Source organism: Berghia stephanieae, chromosome 3 (assembly GCF_034508935.2).
Source record: "Berghia stephanieae isolate SIO BIC M18660-M18661 chromosome 3, UCSD_Bste_1.3, whole genome shotgun sequence".
NCBI classification, from domain to species: Eukaryota; Metazoa; Mollusca; class Gastropoda; order Nudibranchia; family Aeolidiidae; genus Berghia; species Berghia stephanieae.
This window is the reverse complement of record NC_088362.1, coordinates 32,748,964-32,772,589: the sequence shown is the minus strand read 5'-3', so window position 1 is coordinate 32,772,589 and position 23,626 is coordinate 32,748,964. Positions and strand designations below refer to the sequence as shown.

General features: G+C 32.4%; 1 protein-coding gene across 28 annotated transcripts in view; it reads right to left on the bottom strand.

Moving 5' to 3' along the window:
- LOC144967555 (anoctamin-1-like) overlaps nucleotides 1-23,626 on the bottom strand; it is an 88,226-nt gene that overhangs the window by 18,419 nt on the left and 46,181 nt on the right. For 12 of the 28 annotated variants that reach the window (XM_078904983.1, XM_078904974.1, XM_078904984.1 and 9 more), the window contains 7 exons: nucleotides 21,612-21,767; nucleotides 20,053-20,148; nucleotides 14,262-14,306; nucleotides 3,333-3,481; nucleotides 2,623-2,741; nucleotides 2,183-2,238; nucleotides 450-553 (listed from right to left, as the gene is read on the bottom strand). In XM_078904983.1, the coding sequence (XP_078761109.1) occupies nucleotides 450-553; nucleotides 2,183-2,238; nucleotides 2,623-2,741; nucleotides 3,333-3,481; nucleotides 14,262-14,306; nucleotides 20,053-20,148; nucleotides 21,612-21,767 (725 nt within the window). Of the gene's footprint in view, nucleotides 1-449; nucleotides 554-2,182; nucleotides 2,239-2,622; nucleotides 2,742-3,332; nucleotides 3,482-9,137; nucleotides 9,171-12,230; nucleotides 12,252-14,261; nucleotides 14,307-20,052; nucleotides 20,149-21,524; nucleotides 21,564-21,611; nucleotides 21,768-23,626 lie in introns of those variants that run through there. The other 16 variants (XM_078904975.1, XM_078904969.1, XM_078904964.1 and 13 more) reach the window with 4 other exon arrangements.

Genomic DNA, 23,626 nt, shown 5'->3' with positions numbered 1-23,626 from the left:
AATATAGATTTTTGAAAAGAAAAAAATTAATTCTAAAAGTTGTCAAAATATCCAGAACATTCAATGTATGGCATTCTTAAATCACTCATGATACAGGTAATGTGCAGAGAAAAAAGATTTCCAACAAAACACATTTCATCAAGATTAAATAAATGAGGTGAAAGAACACAATCTTAAAGGATACTGTTTTTTGTTAAAACATTTTTTTAGTGAATATTGAATTCTGTCCAATAAAAAGTCAAGAATTAATAGATCAGTTCAAAATTTCCAGTTTCCCCATTATATGATATCAAATGCGGAGGAGAAATCAACAAAAAGAATTCTACAATACAATATTGGTTGATCTAGATGCTTGTGAATGATATTTGTAAAGAGCACCCAGATTATTGCTCAACCTTTGACCATCAGATCCAAAGGTGAGTGACTGCCCAATGTCAGGATGACATTACCTGATGTAGTCCAAAGGCTGGAACTTGAAAGCATTTCTCCAATAGGCCCAATGGTCATAGAGAATCTTCCGTGGATTTTGTGCCGACCCTCGTTTCCAATGACCCTGAGAATCATCATAATAATAATAATAATAATGAAATTTATTTATATCGCACTTTTCCCCCGAGGTACAGCTCAAAGCGAACAATTTACATCAGCCATAGATGACACCCAAAACAAATTTACATTTTAAAGTATATTTTCAAATCAAATGAAATAAAAAGTATTTTTATGCACATTCTAAAAGGTGTTTCCGTAAGAATTTGTTTAAAAGTGGATTCTGAAAATTAAGCATTCATTTGATTCACACAATTATGAGAGAAAATCCCCTGACACAACAATTTTCAAACAATATGAAAATCCTGGAAAATTTGTCAGAGACCGACTAGGTCAGTGTCTGCAATAAATTAGGATCATAGCAGCTAAAAAAGAAAAGACAAGGAGAAAGGTACAAATAGATTACCCATACAAGCCACAAAGAACAAAAATATGTACATTTTAAAGATAAAAATCGGGATCTCAAGACAAAAAAGATCTGTATTAACCCAAAATGCAAGATTTCTACCCATAATAATAATGGACTCTTATTAGAGTGCACAGTATCCTCAACCATGAGGTTCTTGGGCTTTACATCAACACAAAACAATATCAAAGAAAGTACATGACATCAAAAAAAAAATGTTTTCAAGGATTTCTTGAACACAGACAATGATTTGGACTCCTGGATCCTCTGTGGAATGGTGTTCGATACGGATGGACAAAAATGAGAAAAGGACCTTGTTCCTGCTATTGTACAGATGTATGGGATAGCCAAACGGGTTGTGTCATTTATAATTTTAACATTTATTTTTCATCTTAAAATTCATATAAGATAGTTCAGTTTGGAATCATACTTATCTACTCTGAGGAAAAATCTTGACTCACTCAACCCTAACACCAACTATATCTGTAGTTTACCCGGGTTGCTTTTAGCCCATGCCTATTTATTACATTTTTCTAAAACAAATTATAGGCATACTATCAAAGCTAATGTTTTCAGTTTTTGCATGTTAATGATGGTTGAATAAAACTATCTATGTACATGCTCATTTTAAATACATTTTTTCCAATTTTGAAAAATAGCAAAACTCTTTAGGATTGAGTGAGTTAACCAATTATCTTCTGAAAACATTTTGGTCCTTAATTAAATTATAAAAGAATGAATAAGAAAGTAGCCCTTCAGAGCCATTAAGCCCATAGAGCCAAAGTTCATCCCGGTTTCTATAGCAATTGCTTGCTACCCCTTGGATAGAGTGCTAGGCTATCGCAAAGAACTTTCTGCAAGAACTAACAGACTCAGCCACCCAATCACTGCAGGGTGGACAGTGGGGTAAGAAAATATAAATCTCTATTTCACCTTGGGTCGATCTCAGCCCCTTTGAGTGATAAGCGAGTGCTCTATCAACTGAGCAATCGGGTTACAAAAATTATTTCCTCTCAACTCTTGGCTAAAAATTCCGAATCTGGAGGGAAAAAAATAAAAAATTGACCAAATTTTATTCCCCCCCCCCCCCCCCAAAAGAAAAAAACACACAAATAAGTAAATCTGTATATACCGATTGCATAAATGGCAGGTTTGGTAAATGTTTTTTTCATGTCATTCATTTTCTTTCTCATGCTAAAATACATACTTTTAAAAAAAATTACTATTTACCTCATGTAAAGGATAAGCTGCTGTGTAAAATCCGTCAGCAATCATCTTGTGAATACCTTTGGGGAAAATAATAACGGATAAATTGAAAATGTTTCATTTGAAATTTGTACTTCCCAATAAACAATAAAAAGCACTTTCTAGAACATTAAATTTTATATTATTATTATTTTATAGTTTCTGTCTAAGACATTGATGGTTGAGAACAGATAAAAATGGTTTTCTACCACAAGGATATCAACTTTTTAAAAATAAAAAGGGGGGAGGGGAAGGGGGGTCTGACAAAATTTGACTGCACCTGAGATGTATAACGGTCCTTTTGCTTCCAAAACTAATTCTCTACCAACTGAGTGATGGGATGCGACCCCTTCCATTGCTTTTAGCTAATTTTATTTGTGTTTTTTTGTATACAGGACACAAGACAACCTTTTATCGACACCCACCGTAACAGAAGTTGTTTTCACTGTTGACAGCAAATGGTTTCCTTCTCAGGATGTAGTCGACAACCCAACTACGAGTGGACTGGGGAAACAGATCATCTGCACAATGTGGTATCTCAAATCTGAAATGAAAAAAAAAAAATGAAAATAAATAATAAAAATAAAACCCCCAAAATACTTCATGTAAAGCAATATAACGATACCATTTATTAAAAAGATTTTAAACTTTTAATTTTTCTTTTGCTGATTACATTAATTTTGGCTGAGAAAGCCTCTAAAAATGAGACTGTGTGATCTTATGTTGGAAGGTCCTGTTTTCGAGCCCAACTCCAAGTGGTGCACAGTTGAGTCCTTGGAACAGACTCTTTACTCACATTCTCTCACTGAACTTGCAGGTGCAAAATAAGTACCTGGCCGTTAACAGTGTTACTATTGTCTGTATATGTCAGAAAAAACTCCCCCAAAAAACAAAATTGTAATAGTGTGTAATAAGTGTCATGACTCACCCAACATGTTACGTGTTACTGTTGGTCTGGGACCATTTGTAAAGCGCTTTGAACACGTTTAGTGAATATTGCGCAATATAAAAGTTTCAATTTTTTTATTTTTTTTATTTTTCTTTTTCATGCACAAGCGAAATCACACATCTACCACATTGCTGAGCGCACACACAAAAATATATATATATATATAAATTTCAATCCCAGACTTACAAATATTCCTTTCCAGCTGAATAGGGGCAGGTGTAGGGTCGGACAGCCTTGGGTATGATATCATGGTCGTAGTTGAATGGTGTCAAGAATCTTTTGAAGAGATCCGTAGCCCGAGTCCAGAACTTGAAACTGATTGGTTTTATCGGATTCTGGATAAAAGGTGGATTAAGATTCGAGTAATTCCTTGAAAAGTTTACTGAACGTTGCAAAAAGTTTGCCACATTATTCAGTCACATTACATTCCAGAAATACGGAATTTTAAAAAGAAGCGGCCTTAAGCAGATATTCTTTTAAAAATGAGAATAAAATAAAACTGAAAAAATGAAGACAAATAAATGAAAATTTTGCATGGTACAAAATAAATCTTAAGCTTGACATAATAGCTTTAATCCACTTTCTGATAAACAATGTACTAATAATGGAAAGCAAAACAATATTTACTAAATATAAATAAATAAAATGATATGTAAACAAAAGATAGGGAATTTCATTAATCTATGTCTTCTATCTTTTTACATGACATGTTGAAAGATTAAAATACGTTAATAATTTATCAACTTCTTTCAGAAATTGTGAAAAGCCATTTAATTATATTAGTCACACAAAAAAGTTATATTTTATTGTATCTTAAAGCAGAGGATTTAAAAAAATTATAATTAAAAATTATATGTAGGTGCCGGGGTGTATACAGGTGGCAATGTTTTATTTTAAAATGGTTTAATTATCACAACTGTAATTTTTCCCTTCTCATTTTACAATTATCGTCAAAGAGATTCTTTCAACCCTCTTATTATGTTTCTTTCTTTGTTTTTTTTTTTCCCAGGAAAGTATGACATAAGCACAAGTCTGAGGCGTGTTCCATATGTGAGGCAAAGTGAGACAAAAAGCTAAGCTTACATGGTGCTGTGAGTTGCACAAGCATTCATTAGCCAGTCAACCACCGTGGCACTGCGTCCATTGCCATCGGTATTATAGTCTCTCATCACATGTAACATGAGCAAGTTTCATGGTGGTTGGTTGATTAGTGAATGCTTAAGCAACTCGCAGCGCACCTAAACAGCTTTTCATCTCATTTTGCCTCACCCAGACCTGCACAATATTACCAACAACAAAAAAATAATAATCATAAAATTACAAAATTTTGGTTCCAATTTCGGAAATTTATGAGCATCTCTAAGTCATTAAAACTTATCAAAAATGACAGTTGATGCCAGACTACATAATTTTACGAATTCTTAGATTTTCAAAACGCACCTCTGGTCTTGATAATGTTCCATTCTCAATTCTAGTCGACATATTTGAAATTCAACTGAGTTGTACATTTGAAGGTTCTGATATTTCAAATTTAAGAGCAGTTAATCACAAAGGTGTAAAGATTTTGATCTAGAATTGAGTCAAAAATCTTTCTGACCCCTACATCTATTCCACAGTGATTGAACAGCTTGACCGCTTAGGTATGATGGGAAATACTTTGGGATAACTAGTTTCTGATCCAAGGGACAACAAAGATTCAACGCTAAAGAACTCAGAATAGACTCAGTCTCCACGAGCCCAATGGTTTACAGGAGAGACTTAAAAAATTTTGCACTTTACTTAAAAATTTAAATCCTTAAATATATTTTTACGGTTGAATGTTCTTATTAGTGATGACAAGAGAGGGAAAAGTAGAGACTTGAAAATTGAAAATAATTGAAAGAAAAGAACATAATGAAACGAGTTTCAGGAAGTTGACATATCTTAATTGTAAATTAGTTGATAGAAGATTTAAAAAAAAAAGAATACATTTATCAAAAAAGATGACAATAGAACAAAGTGTCAAAGAAACAGAAATGCCTGTTAAAATATTTATGATTGATGAAAATCAGAAACATTAAAATTCAAATCAAATGTACATTTCTTCAAGAAAAGTGAGTACTGAATTAGATAAACACCCCCCCCCCCCCCCAACCCTCTCCCACCCAATTGCCATATCCTCTTTTATTACTTAGCCATAAGAGAAGAAAAGAAGGGGGAAAAAAGAACAACCATATATCATGCATTGGAAATGAATACTCATCAAAACAGTCGACTAACACACAACACAACAACCTCTATAAGAGCTAACAGTAAAGATTGCATTGTAACTGACATACCACCGCTTGAACGTTAGCTCAACACACAACGATGATGTGTCATAAATAGATTGGAGATTTAATCCAAAAAAATACTTTTCTTTTTGTTTTCTCGTGCAATGATAATCAGAAACAATCCACGTTTATCAAATACCAACTATATCACATTTTCAGATCAGAGACATTCTAAAATAAATATCTAAAAATCTAAATTCGAAATGTTATCTTTTTATTGGGGAGTAGGGGGAGCGGAAGAGGTAAAGTTCATGTTAGTGCCTAGGAAAAGATAAATGAAAGGATGTACAAATTAAGATGGGAATTAACATAAAGAAATGACAAAAGTAGATCCGAGCAGCAACATTTTTCATGTACCTCTTCTAAAATGACCAGAAAGACAGTCAAATGTAGCCACAGAATCCTTGCCTATAAGAATTGACTTAAAATAGTCATGATTAAAAAGAAGCCCATTTAACTGTTAACGATAAATGTAATAAGGATATTTTTAAGAAGGTTAACTTTTTGCATTTTTAGTTTAAAATTGAAAAAAAATAAAAATATATATATATACTTGCATAAAGCTAACTAATGTAAATTTGAATACAGAAAAAATTAATTTAATAATAAAAATGCGGAGATAAAATGGTAAAATCAATACAGAAAAACAAACTATGCCAAATAAATTCCATCTATATGAAGCATAATGTCTCTGATTTTATAAAAGCTTGAAAAACGAAACAAAAAGATGTTTATAAGGTAAAGTAAAAAATAATACATTTTTTCTTAGATCCACAATTAACACCTACCTAAAAGAATAATATTTCTACAAAAATAGAACAATATCAATGAATAGAAATTAAAATATTTTCAACTCGTCCTCAAGGTACAAATCTTACAATTCAAGACCGAAACTTGTGTATTGGCAAGAACATTTATTGTCTTTAATTAGCATATTAGTTTATGTTTGCCTGACACCTCATTCTTATTTTTTTTTTAATGGAATAAAAATGCGTTTGTTTACTCTTGTCAAGTGTGAGATACTCTAGCAAAATAATAGTTAATAAAAGAAACTGGGAAAGACCTTTTCTTCAAATCTATCATGAGGGGCCCCCAATAGCTCAGTTGGTAGAGCTTCACAAACAAAGGGTCTGAGATCGATCCTGGGTGAGATATTTTTTTTCTGATCCTCATTCCAACAAGCAGTAATTGGGTAACTGTGTCTTGTTAGATCTGGTGGAAAATACTTTGCAATAGACTAGCATCTTATCCAAAGGGTGACAAGAAACTACTTTTGTCCATTTCACCCTAAAAAAAAACAACGGGATCAACTCCCGCTCCATGGGCCTATGTTTCTGATGGACTACTTTTCTAATCTATCATGAATGGTAAGTTTGAAATTACAGATGGTATCTTCATTTACTGTTGTTATGTTCTTCACTCTCTTGAGTTCATATGAATAGAATATTTTTTGGAGGTTTCAAACATTGTGAATGAGAGAGAGAATTAAACCATTGAAATTTCCATCTATTGTCAAATCTTCGATTTAGGATTGGTCTCAGGCGAGGACTAAAACAATATTTTGCCTAAATAATATTAAAATCTAATATAATTAAAAAACACTTTTCCTTTTTTTTTTTTTTTTTGGTGTTGTAAAATTACAATGAAAAGAGACTGGAAAATACAAGGTGTAAACAAAATAATATCAAACCAAAATTTAAGAAAAAATTTAAAAAAACAAAATAAAACAACCAGCAATGAACTGTTTCTTGGCATTCAATTTATCAAACAATTTCTTTTCTTAAAAAAAAACAAAAACAAATTCTCTTTACATACCCCTCTTGATTGACTTAACCTCTAAATTTTTTTTGGAGAAAAAGCAGATCTTTCCGTTTATTCATTTTTATCATTTTTTCGCAGCGGAACTTTTTCTCTAACCAGCCATGTACAATAAATGATCGATGGAGATAACAGCTTAAAAAGGGAACAAAATACCAACAAACACAGAACATTTTTGGTTCAAAATCCTTTATCAGTCAATAAGAGACATATTAAAAACTGTAATTTTTTGTGTATAACCCGAGAAAAGTTCCTGGTACCCCTTGTTTCCCCAACTGGACATGCCTAGAACTTTTCTCTCAGCTATCTGGATATTATGTGAAGCATTACCTTTTTTAAAAAAATTTTTGGATGAAGAAGAGTTTTGAGGCTGAAATGTTCCACGTTTAGTACTTTGTTCTTTAAAATTTGTTTTTATAAAGCTGGTAGATTCATTTTTGTACATTGCTTTTTAGAATCCACAGCACTGGCAGTTAAGCATTAATATTAACTTTTCATCTTATAGAATAGGCCCCAGCTACAAGACGAAAGTTATCACAAAATTGACATTTGAAATGAAGAGTGGTTGTCCAGAACTCCTTATCTGTTTTTCTCATTTGAAGATATTGAGGAATATGTCTCCTAAAATCCTGTTCATTATTTTATCATGTTTAAACTTCAAAATCTTACAAATTTAAGGAGATCATTATAACAATGTATGCTTAAATAAAATTAACGTTTTAATTTAACTCATGGACAGAAAATCTCGAAATATCGATTTAACCAGTTTGGGAAAACCAGCCTTCAAATATATTTATACCATTTATGAGAATTTAATATTACCAAACTGAATTTTTTTTACCGATATCCTAAGACCAAATCTGGTGAGAAATCACTTTTAATATCCAAATTGGCCGTATGAAATCTAAAAAGGTGTGTAGCGTATGAAACCGTGCCAGTCTCTAAACAAATGAAAAAAAATAAATTAAAAAAAAAAACAATCCCTCACTCTTGAGATGATTATCAAATTCCTAGCCCAAGGACAAAATATTCATCTCACCAACATAATGGTGAATTTTCAAACCGCTGAATTCATTAATAGCTCTGATACCTAAATGTTGATTTACAGGAGGCAGTATTCTTAATTAACATCTCAATAGAAGTTTAGACGCATTGCCTTCTTTGGTCTTAAACTGATTTTACACGGGGGTAAATATAATTATTTAAATAAAATGTTAAGCTTTATTACAAAAAAATTTTTTTTTGTTAAAATTGAGGAGAATGAGTTTTATTTCATAAACTTACAGAAAATGTGTTATTTTTCTTCTAATTTTGATCGATTTTCTTTGTCTTTCAAATTCCGACAATTCCAGATTCGAATAGTGAATCACAAATTACAACTGAAGAGCTTAGCAATAGAAGTCAGAGGAAAATAGTTTTGAAAAAATGGAGTTAAAATTTGGATTAGGCAGTATAGAGAATTTTAAACAAAATCTAATTGTAGTTTTGAGATAGGGGACTTAGATTGTGTTTATCATGAAAATAATAGTGTTGAGTGACATGAGGTGATTGTACTTTAAGACTATCACTAATAAGCTAAAAATCATGAAAATGTACTGGAGTCTTCAATTGCAATAAAAACAATTTTAAAAGAAATAATGGGTACAGATATAGTTGACGTGTAAAGTTGGAAAATTGTTAAAAAAACTAACACACACATAAACATCCATTCGGGAGGGAAAACAGAAAAACCCGCCATATTTATCTTAACACTTGGTGCAAGAAAAGCAGTGCAATTAGCACAGTTGACTCAGAAAAATGAGAGAGAGCTAGAAAACCAAATCAAAACAAACAAAAATTCAACACATAGAGCACGATCTACCTCTGTAAAAATATCATATCCACCCGAATCCCTCTGAAATAGCAAAATGCAGGTGAATAAAAGAAAAAAACAAATAACAAACATGCGCTTCAAACCAAGCATTTTAACAAAATATATAAAAGAGAGAAAAATATTTAGCTGATGTGAACATGTAATGATAATCATGATGATGATGATGAAAATGTTGGTTGAGTGATGAAACAATTCTTTATGAACAGTCAAAAGATGGAGCAATCTCAAGTCAAATCAAAAGATGAAAAGGAAAGAAGCAAATAAACCATATTTTAAAAATGCATAGAATTTCCTTCTACAAGACACTAAAATGCTTTGAGACCTCATCTTTCACACAAAAACAAAATCGATTCAGCAAACAAAACAACAACCAGGCAAAACAAACTGTTCGAACTGTAACATACTTGGATGGATGCTTCATTTTCCGTTAGATAATACTCATTACAAAATTCAGGTGTGACCGATCAACTCAAAAGAGTACTATGCCAGGGAGGTTTAGATGTTAAATTTATAGACGAGGGTTGTTGATTCAGGGGTAAAAATTTTATGGAACTTTTACAAAAACGCATCAACCGACCCTATCTGAACACTGGACAATGACAATTACTTACTTTTAAATAAATGACAATATAGTTAAAGTTCGCAATAGGTTGAAAGTGATCATAACTTGAGATGGAGGGTTCCTCTCTTAATGGCTCATCTTCTTAAAGGTGAACTTTTGGCTTCCAATCGCCCATTGATTGGAAGATATAAAGAGGTTAAGTAATTTACTGAATTCCATAAATATATGGAAAATCAGCAGCCCTATAGTTGTTTGAACTGACAAAAACTTAAATTTCACATTTCTTGTTGCTACAACTTTATAAATCCCTTGATAGGAAGCTTTCCCATCGACATAATACCTTTTTAAGGCAACAGGGTTACATATATCATCAATTTAATGTTTCAAGTTATCTGTGAGTTCATGCACCGGATGCTAAGTTACTTCATGCCTGCCATTTACCATTTGGAGAATGTTGTGATGGGACAGGATTCATGCATCTGGATGAGTGAAGCTCAAAAATTCAAATCAATCAACAAAAGACATACGATGAAGATCTTTTTGATTTCCTTTTTATCAAAAGCAGGTATGCCTAACCCAAATTTATATATCATCTCGAAAAACTCTAACTATACATTTGACTGTTTCCCTCCCAGCCAGGGCCAGGACAAAACCACTATTGGAGGTCAGGAACCCCATCAAGAAGGAAGGGACTCAATATCTGGGAAAATGCTAAAAGTATCTCTCTCTCTCTCTCTCTCTCTCCTCTCTCTCTCTCTCTCTCTCCTCTCTCTCTCTCTCTCTCTCTCTCTCTCTCTCTCTCTCTCTCTTTCTTTTGGTCCCCATTGTGTTGATAAAGGAGAAAACCTGAAATATGTTTTGTTGATTAAAATGAATCTTTCATTCAACTTCACCCTTGTTGTTATTCCCTGGCTAAGTGTAGAACAGTAACATGATGCTATGCACGCAAATAATGCAAGAAAATCGACAGAACAAGATTTAGCATGGTACATAAAAAATAAAATCATGCTGTTTTCTTGCATCTCATTTTGAAGAGACATGAACAAAAATGTTAATTTTGTATAAAGTAGGAAAGAAGTATAGTATAATTTATGAGGGGAGACATAAGCAGATAGTTATATTACGACTTCCTCTTCGTGACACATGAGATTAGGAATAAAATAATAAAATCCATATGAAACAAAAAAAAAACAAAAAAAAAAAAAAACAAACAAACAAACAAACGATTCTACCTCCCCCACGAAAAAACCCCAGAAAACAGGAAATACATGAGCTGCAAAAATGTTATCTAATTTGGAAACAGACATTTTACAAGACAAATGATCAGGAATGTTATATTTTTGAGTTTGTGCAAAACAATCGTTATCAACAACAAAGATATTATATATATATATATATATATAATAGAAGTGCTTCAAATCCTGCAGTATTGTGTACAAGAGAAAACTTTTCTGTTATAGCGTAAGTATATCCAAGCAAGACAATAATAGTAAGAGTACTAGTTCATCGATTTATTCAATTGATCTATACATCTTCTGCTTTGCTGTTAAGGCAAACATGCGTAATTCAAAAACATTTTTGGCATTAAAAAAGACAAGAATCGACCTCTCCTCTTATTCCTTGTGAAAATGGTTAAAAATGTAATTAACCAGTTAACTGCCATACTTTGGAAAAACCTGTATTTAAAAATTTGGCCAGAAAGCTCACCTTCAAATATCGACCCTAATCTTCGCTAAAACTCGAAAATCTGGGATACAGGATGCCATTGCAAAGTCCCGGGTTTGAGAGTTTTTGCCATGACGAGGGTCATTTGAATTAGTTGGTATTTGAAGAACAAATTTCCTGGCCAAATTTTTAAATATGTGCTTTTCCAGAGAACAGCAGGTGACTGGTTAAAACCAAGTAACACATGAGACATATCACCAACTGGATTAAAGCATTAAAATGAGGCAAGTTATGGTTGAATTTTTTAAAGGATTTTAACTTGGGTCTAAAGTCCTGACAAAATGGTCATGAATTGAAACGAATTTCACCAGCCCTTAGATATAGCAAACCAAACACGCCAGGCACCACCTGACCCAAAGCAATGTGCATGGCCGAACCGATGCTGAAGAAGTTGGCAAAATTAGAGCAAAGGGCTAATAATCCCTAACCCTGTATGAAATGCCCTAACGGTAACCCATTGTATTAACGGAAGGGAAACATCCCTTTGGATGCAATGAGCTGACATACCATGTTAAGCAATAAGATTTATGAAGCAATAGATCAATCTTAAAAACTTAATATGACTGTACTATCAAACTCATAGTCACCTATCACCCGTTGTAAAAACAAACAAACAAAAAAATTACGAAAGGTTCCTTGTTATCTTTGGTCAGTAAACAAGCAAAACAGCAAGTAATAACCATACATCTCAAATATTATAATATTAATTGTCTTAAAAAAAACAAAAAAACAAATTCCATGCTCTAAATTGGGACTAGATAATAGATATATCACAACGCCTGTCGATGTCTTACCACATTCAAAGCTCCTCCTCCCTTCAACGTTGGATAGAATTATAATAAAGATAAAAATAATATAACCAACAGTAATAATATGATACTCATAGGGATGAAGAAAACTGGACCCGTAGAATAAATGAGATAGAATGGTAAAACGTCGTGGGGGGTGAAATGAAGAATAAATGTTTTATATTATATAAATAATATTGTAGATGAAAACCGAATGGGGGTGATTCATTGCGGTGGATGGTGCTGATATATTACATGGAGCCCAAGCCCGTCAAAACATTGAAGTGTGAGAAGTCAAATGTCACACAAGCATTGCCTCTATTGACAATACAGAAAAGCGCATATTGAAATCTTAATGAACAAAATTTTTAAAAACAAAACAAAACAAAACAAACTCATTGATAAAAAAATTATTAAAATTAATGAAAAAATTAAAATAAATAATTAAAATAAATTTTAAAAAAATAAATAAATAAAATTTGTGGATTCTTTTTGATTAAAAACAAAAGAAAAAGGAAATATATAAATATTTCTCTACGCCTTCACCTTGGTTAAATAAAAATGAAAACAACATATAACAATTTAATGATGCGGCATGAAATCATATTATACTTGTGCAATTGTTACGACAAGAAATCCAACATTTGCCATCCATTCATGCTGCTTCAACCAGGGGTATTCATAAATCAACTGACCAACTTGTGCATTGAAAGAATTAATGAAACTAATCATATTGCATTTCACAAGCCTTCTCCTAGTAGCTTCACATACTTCAGATTGTGTGGTAAATAAATGGCCAAGTTTTAAATAAATACAATCAAAGCAATTGATTAAATAACATAAATGTGTCCCATCACCTCTAAAAACAGTATTATGCCAGAGTGATTCATTTGCTCAAAATTGAATTCATGGAGAGATAACATTACACTTGGTCAAAAAGTCGTTTCCGAGACGTTCACCTTAAAAATACCCCAATATTGAATTATTTGGAAAAACTAAGGAAAAAATTCACTTTCATCAGGTTTTCTAGGTTAATGAAAAATAAACCAAAAACTGACAATCTAGCATCCAAATTATAGTAGTTACAGCTTTTTAAAGTGTCGAAAAATTGTAGCAATGTTGATTCTCGGCCCATGCTTTTTTTTTAACCTTTGACAATCTATTTCTCCAATTCTATGGGACAAGATCTCCAGATTGTTGATTATTTTACTTTTACAACTGAAACAAACTGATGAAAACATATTTTTTCCTTAGTTGCTCCAAATAACTTGTTATATTGAAGTATTTTTGTGGCGAACATAACAAAAACGACCTGTTGATACAGCCTTGTTATACTGGGGACAAAAGTTGTTGTTTCTTGAAGTTTGACAAAAATAAAATCTTGCATTGCTGGTCATTGAAAAATAATGAACAAAAATGAATATAACAACAGCTGCAAAAATGAACTTATAGCAAACTTGAGCTTAAACTTTTATATAGCACAATATCCACTAAATGTGCTCAAAGTGCTATACAAGGGGTCCCTAGCCAACAGCAACTCTTAACATTAGAACAAGACATGATGCCTGTTAGGCAATATTACAATTTTTTTAAACGTACATATACAACGCTGTTAACAGCCAGGTACTCATTTTACACATGAGTAACAGTGAGAGAATTTGTTTAAAAAGTTTTTTCCAAAGATTCAACTCTGCACCGCTCACAGTAGGACTCGAACCCAAATGTGAGATTCGTGCCAAAAGACCCCATAGTCAAACAAACTGCACTTAGTATTTTGTTCATTCTTTAAGCTGTTATATTCATCTTTGTTCCTTTACTTTATCCCGTCCAAAAATTCTATCAGCTTAGTATTCTCATAGTTGGTCACTTTAACTTTAAAATCACCATTTGGCATCTTATCCAATGTTGTTCACGTCGACATAATATTGTTTTTAGATGATGAGTTACAAATTAGAGTAACATCAAATCCGCATGCGACATCTAAACGCCTACGAGTGTCAGTTGTAAATTTTTCTTCTATCAGAAATAAATAATTACCTGCCAATCTGTGTAACGGTCAGTAATGTGCTGGTCTGCTAGAGCCTTTTATCCGACAAATAAGCATACACAATAGCCAGCCAATGGGATTTCAGGGAATTCAATGAACATCCAGTCAATAGATATTCATTATCAGCCAAAAGCAGCCAATCGGATTTCAGCATTTTCCGTCATCCATGAGGATGAAATGACCAAATAAGGTCGGAGAAGAGAGATAAAAATGAATATCAAAACTGGAAACGCATGCAAAGAAAAAAATTAATAAACAAGTAAGAAAGGGCCACACACTTCTGCCATGATAAGTATAAAATAATGCAATTAATTATTTGTATAAAATTTTGTATAAAAATTAATCAGAATTACATGTTAAATCCCCCTTTTCCATTTTGGTTACAATTAAACTTGTGACAGGAAATGATACGTCTTGACAACTGGATTCTGCTCATTTGGAAAGAAGATTTAATTTCATTTGTCATAGGTTTGGATCAAAAATATATAACTTATCCCCTTAGCTTATTGATCAATTTCTCGAAAGATGTGCAATTTTCAATAATTTGAACAATTGTGAAGAGTCAAAATAAAAGTGCCTAAAATTGAAAAAAAAAGAAAAAGAGAAAAGAATTAAATCATGTGCTTCTGTAAACAGCATCATCTATATCAATTTCTATTTTCTTCTTTACTCTATTAGTACCTAAGCCACAAATATTTAACACCTCAACAACCATGCATGCAGTAGGCGATGGTGAAGATTTAAACAACTACAATTGTACAAACCATTGGAAAGGATCTATGCTTATCAATAATACAACTACAAAATGACAAATTTCAGTAAGGGAGAATTACTGAATTACTAGGCTAGGTCATTTATACGATGCTTATCTCAATGAAATATTGAATTTACTTAACAAAATCGACAAAAGTCAATACATTTGGATTGTATGTTGTGAAATTATAAATACATCCTAACTTCTTGCAACTCCACAAGTCTTAAAAAGGATAAAAATTTCATAAATGTGTCAAAGCATGACATAATCAGTCAGAAGGTGAAAATTTTGGATTTGCATTTTTTCTTCTTCTGCATTTTCTGAAAATATATGCTCCCCCGAGCAATTTAATCATTATTTGAAGTAAATCGGGTGATTTTTCATGAAGTTATGGTCAGATGTATGGGAAAGGTATCCAGCAACTTTTCTTAAATTTCATACATTTTCAACCTGACTTGCTGTAAAAAATATTTAGAAGTGAATTAAGCTTTGATATTTCCTGAAGATGTACAAAAAGGGTTGATTAAATCATTTATGACAAGATTACATTATTGATAAAAATTGACCTTCTAACTAAACTTGGCAATATCTCAGTTCAAACCTTTTCGCCATCAGACTGATTATGTCATTCACTGTAACATATAAAAACAAATAGATGAGTGATGACATGAGACAATATATGCCTCGTTTGAAATACATTTATCAATTGGGCGTGATTTTCTTAAATCATATTTTATTGAAGTCTTTATGAGATTATTTTGATATTAATCTAATCCAATATCAATTTGATAAAAAAAATTATAAGACAAGCTTATTTTTAAAAGTGTCAAGGACAGTCAGAAAAAATTGAGAGAGGAAAAAACAAAACAAAACAACAATAACTCAATGACCAAAAAAAATAACAATATATAGTTCATTGATGAATGAAAAATAAATATTCTAGATAACACCATTTAAAAATATTCTACCACAGTCAAGAACATCCTGAAGACCAAAGTCTTTTTTTTGTTTGACCGTTTAAACTTGTAATATTGTAAGATTATATCATTTTGTTTTATGTTTAAAAAGTTTGAGTGACCAATGTAAAATAAATATTTAGGACTTAGCGATTGTTAAGATACAGGGTAAAGCGCAAGAGATAAATCATCTTTTATTAAACTTGTAACACTGTAAGATTATATCACTTTATTTTATGTTTTAAAAGTTTGAGTGACCAATGTAAAGTAAATATTTAGGACTTTGCGATTGTTAAGATACACGGTAAAGCACAAGAGATAAATCATTTATCATTAAACTTGTAACTTTGTAAGATTATATCACTTTATTTTATGTTTAAAAAGTTTGAGTGACTAATCAGGCCTGTAAATGGTTGGTGAAAAAATTGTCGGAACTTTTTGAACAAATAGACCAACAGGACAAAGATATGGATTAATTAATAAACACAACACAGATATAACATGTCAATTGACTAGTCAAATCCTGTCATTTTCCCCAACTCATTTATAATCAGGTCCTTATTTTATGGTACCAAAAAAAAAAAAAATCCCAAGTATTTGAGAGAGTACACACATTTCTGGGCACAGGTCTTGAGTTAGTTGTAAAATGAAAGGAAGTTTTGAAGGATGTGTATCTAGTGCTTGACACGAGAAGCTACTTATCTTCGCTCCTGTTTGCTTGTGTTAAATTTTTAAGCTGATTCTTTCGTTTATTTGGATTAATTCTTATAGAAGAAGAAGAAGAAGAAGAAGAAGAAGAAGAAGAAGGAAGAAGAGAGAAGAGAAGAAGAAGAAGAAGAAGAGAAGAAGAGAAGAAGAAAGAAGAAGAAAGAAGAAGAAGAAGAAGAAGAAGAAGAAGAAGAAGAAGAAGAAGAAGAAGAAGAAGAAGAAGAAGAAGAAGAAGAAGAAGAAGAAGAAGAAGAAGAAGAAGAAGAAGAAGAAGAAGAAGAAGAAGAAGAAGAAGAAGTGGTGGTGCGGTCGTGTGAAGGAGGAAAGAGAGAAAAATTAAAACAATCACGGTCGTGAGGAAAGTATACTTCTGCTGAGAGCTTTCGAAGAAGAATATATATTTCGAAGAAAAATAATTATTTCGCATTAGTTTTTTCCGTTCGACATTTAGACTGAACCAAAGAATCCATAAGAAGGAGAAAAGTAAAATGGAGAAATGCATATGTGTCGGTAGCAAAATAGAGAGAAACAGCCGGGTCCGCTAGGTGTGTGTTAGACGACTCACGCGAACCTGCCACGACCCTCTCTCGCTGCCTGTGTCACAGTAGGCAGAGGAGCGTGTAAGTGGCATGATAATATAGCAAACTGATAGGCGACCTAGTTTTGTTTTGTCTTTGATGCGACAAATAAAAAGTTTCTTTTTTTCTTATTTTAAAAAAAATTTAAGTCGGCATTCAAAACGGAATAAAATCTGATTTTTTTGAGGAATGAAATAAAACTCTTTTATTTTATTTTTTGTTGGTTCTGTTCTTTGACATTACGAATATCATTTTTACTATTAATTTTTATTATTTTAAAAAAATATTAGCACTGAACAGAACATATAGAGCAAAATCGTACTGTAGGAAATCCGACAATAGTCGGAAGATTTACAGGCCTGACTAATGTAAAGTAAATATTAAGGACTTAGTGATTGTTAAGATGTGTAAAGCACAAGAAATAAATCATTTATCATTAAACATGTAACGTTTTAAGATTCTATCACTTTATTTTATGTTTTAAAAGTTTGAGTGACCAATGTAAAGTAAATATTAAGGACTTTGCGATTGTTAAAATACAGGGAAAAGCGCAAGAGATAAATAATCTATTAGTATCATTATCATCATTAAAATGGACTTTCAATTTTATTTCCTCTATTATCTTTCTCAAGCTTCTGATTTAGTATAGTTTGCATTCCTAGTTCTCTTTTCCTCATTTTCATGCATGCCTTGTACCAATCTTAATATCTGAAATGATTAATTTCTCTATTTTCTTTGTACAAGTTCCTTTTATTCCCTATTTTTAACCAATTCCTCGTCTAAATATTCGAGCAACTTGCACTGAAATTGGCCCTCTTCAAAATTCAATTTAAAAACAAATTCGAGTTCACCTATAGCCAATTTTCATCTATTTTTCAACAAAAATTATTTAATTAATTAAATTTTTTTAAAAACGCAAACCAAGAACAGAAAATGGACTCAAACAACTTAAAATGCGCAACTGTTTTTGTGTCACCTTTTTGGACTTTTTGGATTGATTTTTTCTCATGCGACTAAGGCATTTATCAAGTTGTTGGCACTGTGAACGTGTCATAATGATGAAAGATTCATCAACACTTAGGCTGCGCCTCCTCTAAATGAAATAGATGACTGGTCTTTATAAAGAGGATCCAATATATAATAACATATAATTTACACTATATGTATTGATAGATCTGTTGGATTTTGAATTTTTTAAAAAGTCTTTACTTAAATATATTACACACATAAAAAAGGCTGCATTACATTCGTGTTCTGTTTCCTCAAAATGAAACAGATGACTTTTATTTATACAGCAACAAATAATTTACATAATACGTTGATGTCTCTCTCGTTTTCTTAAAACAACAAAGCAAATGAGCACGGTGGTCTTTACCTAAATATATTACAAAAGGATTTTAAAATAAATAAATTCATGTCATGTCACTGATAAATGGAACTATTCTTTATAAAGTAGATTTGTAAAACAACATAACATTTGCATATGTTGTATTTGAAAAAAAAGAGTATAATTGTCTTTGCATAAATATTACAACAATTAAAAAAAATATAGGACAACATTAAATTATATGAAATTATATTAATGGTGACAATTTGTATTTATGTATAGCATATGGAAATCCCCAAAATTGAATCAATACCATTTTGTCCTACGTACAGCATGCAAGATACTACGTATGTAAGGTTGCAATCTTTATCATATGCAACTATGGGTTTAAAGGGTCACAAATTACCGTTTGTTCCTAAAATGTTTGGGAAAAGGGGACGAGTGTAAAAATAAAAAATTACTGAACAGTGTATGGATGGAAGTGTGTCTAATACAGTAATTTAAATGGATGAGTATCTCTATCACAATTATCTGGATAGCTGGGTGTTATGGTCAAAGGGAAACAACTCAATAATTTTTTCTTCCCTTATAAGAAATTCAGTTATCTCAATATTTGTCATGTGTGCAAGATGAGTGTTGAAATCAAAAAGTTGTTTTGTTTGTCTTTTAAGTTAAAACTCATAGGACGAGGACATCTCTGCATAGCATATAGTCTGTCAATGATCTCAAAGCAGAGCCAACGACGACCACAATATCAATAAATTAGCAAAACACTTGAAAAATCGGCATTTTCAAATAAAGAGCGGAACATTTTCATGATTTTTTTCTAATAATATATATGGAATCTTTAATATTAAGTATTAATCCTAAAAATTATTCTTGTATCATTACTTGTAATGAAATTCTACTTTAAAATGCTATAAACATTAAAAATCTCCCCGCTTAAAAAAAAAAAGGTCAGGAATTGTTCAGACCATATTGAAAAACAAAAAAAAAATTTTTTTTTAATTACATTATGACAATCCCCTGAAAAATTGGCAGCTGTTTTCTTACAACCTTTGTAACTTTAGATACAAAATCCAAACTTGGCCTGGATTTAGTCACAGATAAACTTCCAGGCAATCAAACAAAGGTCTCATCCGATGGGACATTAAAGATGGCACCTGGGCAAACCATGCTTGAAATCAACATTTTATCTTAAGTAATTTAGTAACGTCATCTATTATAGATCCCAGAGTAAGTACTTTGCATCAGAACAGCATCTTATATAAAGGGTAATAAACAATTGCTATTATGAGGTTTATGTCATAAAAGGGGAAATTTTGAAAAAATTAAATTTTTTAATCCCCAAAAACAAACGACGTGAAATCAATTTCCAAGAGCCCCCTTCTAAAATGGCTATTTTATTTATTCTATTAATTTTCAAGCATGTTCAAAGTGGCTATTTGGACGCCTTACCGTTTTCATCGGCATCCGCATCTTCAAAATGTCTGCATAACGTTTCAGGACCGGGAATGGAGCGTGAACCTTGGCAAAATGTGTATCCTTGCCTCTCTACATTCAAAAAATAAAGTGAAACAATAAATATTGTCATAGAAAAGTCATGTTTTTTTACATTTCAATATATATATACAATAATCATATCAATATCTATAATAGAAATATTACCACTACTACTATTACTACTACTACTACTACTACTACTACTACTACTACTACTACTACTACTAATAATAATAATAATAATAATAATAATAATAATAATAATAATAATAATACTAATAATAATAATAACACTATAGATGAAAAAACAAGCATTCACAAGTATTCATTGTAGATATTAAAATTCAATGTTTTAAGAAATCTAACGCTTGGTGAATTAAAAACAGATGACCTTTTATATAGAGCAATAACCGCCAATTGTGCTCAAAGCGCTCTTATAAAATAACTTGCTCAGCTGAGAATTATTCAGAAATTGATAACTGTGACCAATTGTCTCATATCAGTAATAATTCAGGATGATCTAAATGTTGAAATTGACTCTTTAGTCAAAGTTATGAGCCTTGGATTCAATTCGTATCTTTCATTGAGGAGAATGGATATCAAGATCACCTGAGAGAGAGAGAGAGAGAGAGAGAGAGAGAGAGAGAGAGAGAGAGAGAGAGAGAGAGAGAGAGAGAGAGACAGTGAGAGAGAGAGAGAGAGGTGTTTTGAGGACAAAAGACAAGAGAAAAGAAACAACAACAAAAAAAACCCCAAAAAACAGAGAGTGCCTTCTGCAATAAGAAAACGGTTTAGATCACATGGCTATTCCCGCCAAATAAGGGGATTGTGATTATCTCTGTTTTGGTCACACGAGTAAAGGGGGTGGGAGGAGGGGGGTGGTTGGGTATTTAATTTAGGCTAAAAAAAATAATTTTACAGCCCATGACGATTATATGGTTAAAGTTGGATGCCCTTAATACGGTTTCTGAACTTGATTAAATTCTTAAGTTAAGTTCTTAACTTAATTTCTAAAACAAAAATTTCAAAATTGTGGTATCTAAATTTCAATTCTCTCCTGGATCACCCAACGGAGAGTACTTTGTAATATATTGTAATTCTTTGTAATATATGCTCAAGCCAATTCTAATAGACACGTGTCCCAGCCAAAGGGTAACTAGCAATTGCTAATGTCTATTGATCGCTATAAAAATAATGGATAATCTCAATGGGCCTTATACCTTTCACCTGAAGGACTCTTACTTTGTCATATTCCAACTCGAGGCCCTCATCCACCAGAGCCTTCTCAAATACTTCCCTTGCCTGCCATGGGCCTTATACCTTTCACCCAAAGGACTTACATTGCCACATTCCAACTCGAGGCCCTCATCCACCAGAGCCTTCTCTCTCCTGCCATGGGGTTTATACCTTTCACCCAAAGGACTTACATTGTCATATTCCAACTCGAGGCCCTCATCCACCAGAGCCTTCTCTCTCCTGCCATGGGGATTATACCTTTCACCCAAAGGACTTACATTGTCATATTCCAACTCGAGGCCCTCATCCACCAGAGCCTTCTCAAAGACTTCCCTTGCCTGTCTCGCCTCCTCAGACTTTTTGTTTTCCTCCGTACTCCAAGCCAGGATGAAGTCAATCTTTCTTTTACCATCCAGGAAAAACAGATTACGAACCTGAGGGACACCAAATTACATAAGCATTATTTACCACCATCATCATCATCTTTGTCGACATCATTATCATCAACACCAACACCATCATATCTTCACGGGGTCACCAATGAAGGACCATAATCATAATTAACAAAACCATCATAATTATCAAACGTACAACAGTGAATAATGATTACTGTAAAACTTCCATCATAAATTGGCAGCATAAACCTTTAAAACAGGAATATACTAGGAAAGAGAAAATCTGTGTACATGAGACCCTATACAAACAATGTCACACATAATATTGGAAAACGAATCTTGCTCTTTTCAGATGCAACAATGTATGGCAGGTAATGTTTATATATTTTGAAACAACTCAAATTCTATCAAAGTCTTTGAATTTGACCTCGAAACATTAAACCGAATCTAAAGCATTGAATAATTGTAAGAAATGTCTCAGCTATCAGAATGTTACATAATAAGTTTAACTAAAGTTTCCAAAGTGGGTCGATATTAAACAAAAGAATTACATGGTAAAAAATTTCTGATATATTTTTAAAGTGTGTATCATTATTGTCGTGTTAAAACATGGACAATTCCATACATAAATACCACAAGCATTCATCCAGACTATTTCCACTGTCAATGCCATGCACAGGGTGATTCACAATCCAGTAGAAAAAGCCCAAGGCATCATATATTTTATTACTTGATTTCATCACATCGTTGGGTTGACTGGTTGGAAGGTTTAGAATTCAACACTTTCCCTTTATTAATCAGTGTCTCTCTTGCTCTTCCTCCCCCCCCCCTCCTCCTACTACTACTACTGCTGCTACTACTGCTATTACTACTGCTACTACTACTACTACTACTACTACTAATACTACTACTACTACTACTACTACTACTACTACTACTACTACTACTACTACCACTATTTCATCCCCCCCCCCGCCCCCCCCAAGCACCAAGAAAAAAAATCTGATTCGTGTTGTTTTCTTTGCAAGGTGCTTAAGGTATACCAATAACATAATATACTCGTACTCTCTCTCTCTCTCTCTCGCTCTCTGTCTCTCTCTCTCTCTCTCTCTCTCTCTCTCTCTCTCTCTTTCTCTCTCTCTCTCTCACATACACACACACACACGAACACACACAATGTCAGAATCTGCGAAAACGCAACACATTACATCAGTGCCACACACATAATGGTTATTAACAACAAATAAAACTAGAGCATTTATATAGTGCAATATCCACTAAACGTGCTCAAAGCGCTTTACAAATACACACATAATAACGTTTATAATTCACATCAACCGATATAAATACTTCTATTAATACAAAGTTCAAAGCATTTTATTTTCCTCATCAATTTACTAAAACAGTTCAAACTTGCAACATTCCATAAATGCATCTTCCACTCAAGCCACACGGCAACCATTGAACGAAAATGAATGTTTTAAAAGGTCCAAAATAGCAAAATATTTAATACAGAACGTTTCGGGATCAAAACTCTTCTTCGGCCAACAACAAAAGCAATCAATTAAGACTGTAATATTTTAAAGTTAAATACAAGTATACGGGAGAAAAGGTAGCCGCACTCCAGTTCAGTTAGGTTAAACGATGTCGAAAATGATTTTCCCTTTTCTCCCGTATTGATGCTATGCGTTTAGTTGAAAAAACTCACAACTTCCGTTAGTCGGATTAATCCGACGTACCAACGCACAAAACTACGTGAACCTTAAACTTTTAAAGTCTGATTAATACAATTTAAAGAGCATTGCTCATAATAATGACTGGCTAAAAACAATAACAAAGAGCTGAGTGACGTCAATTTCGTTCCTTCTAAATAATAATATTGAATTTGTTATTGGCTG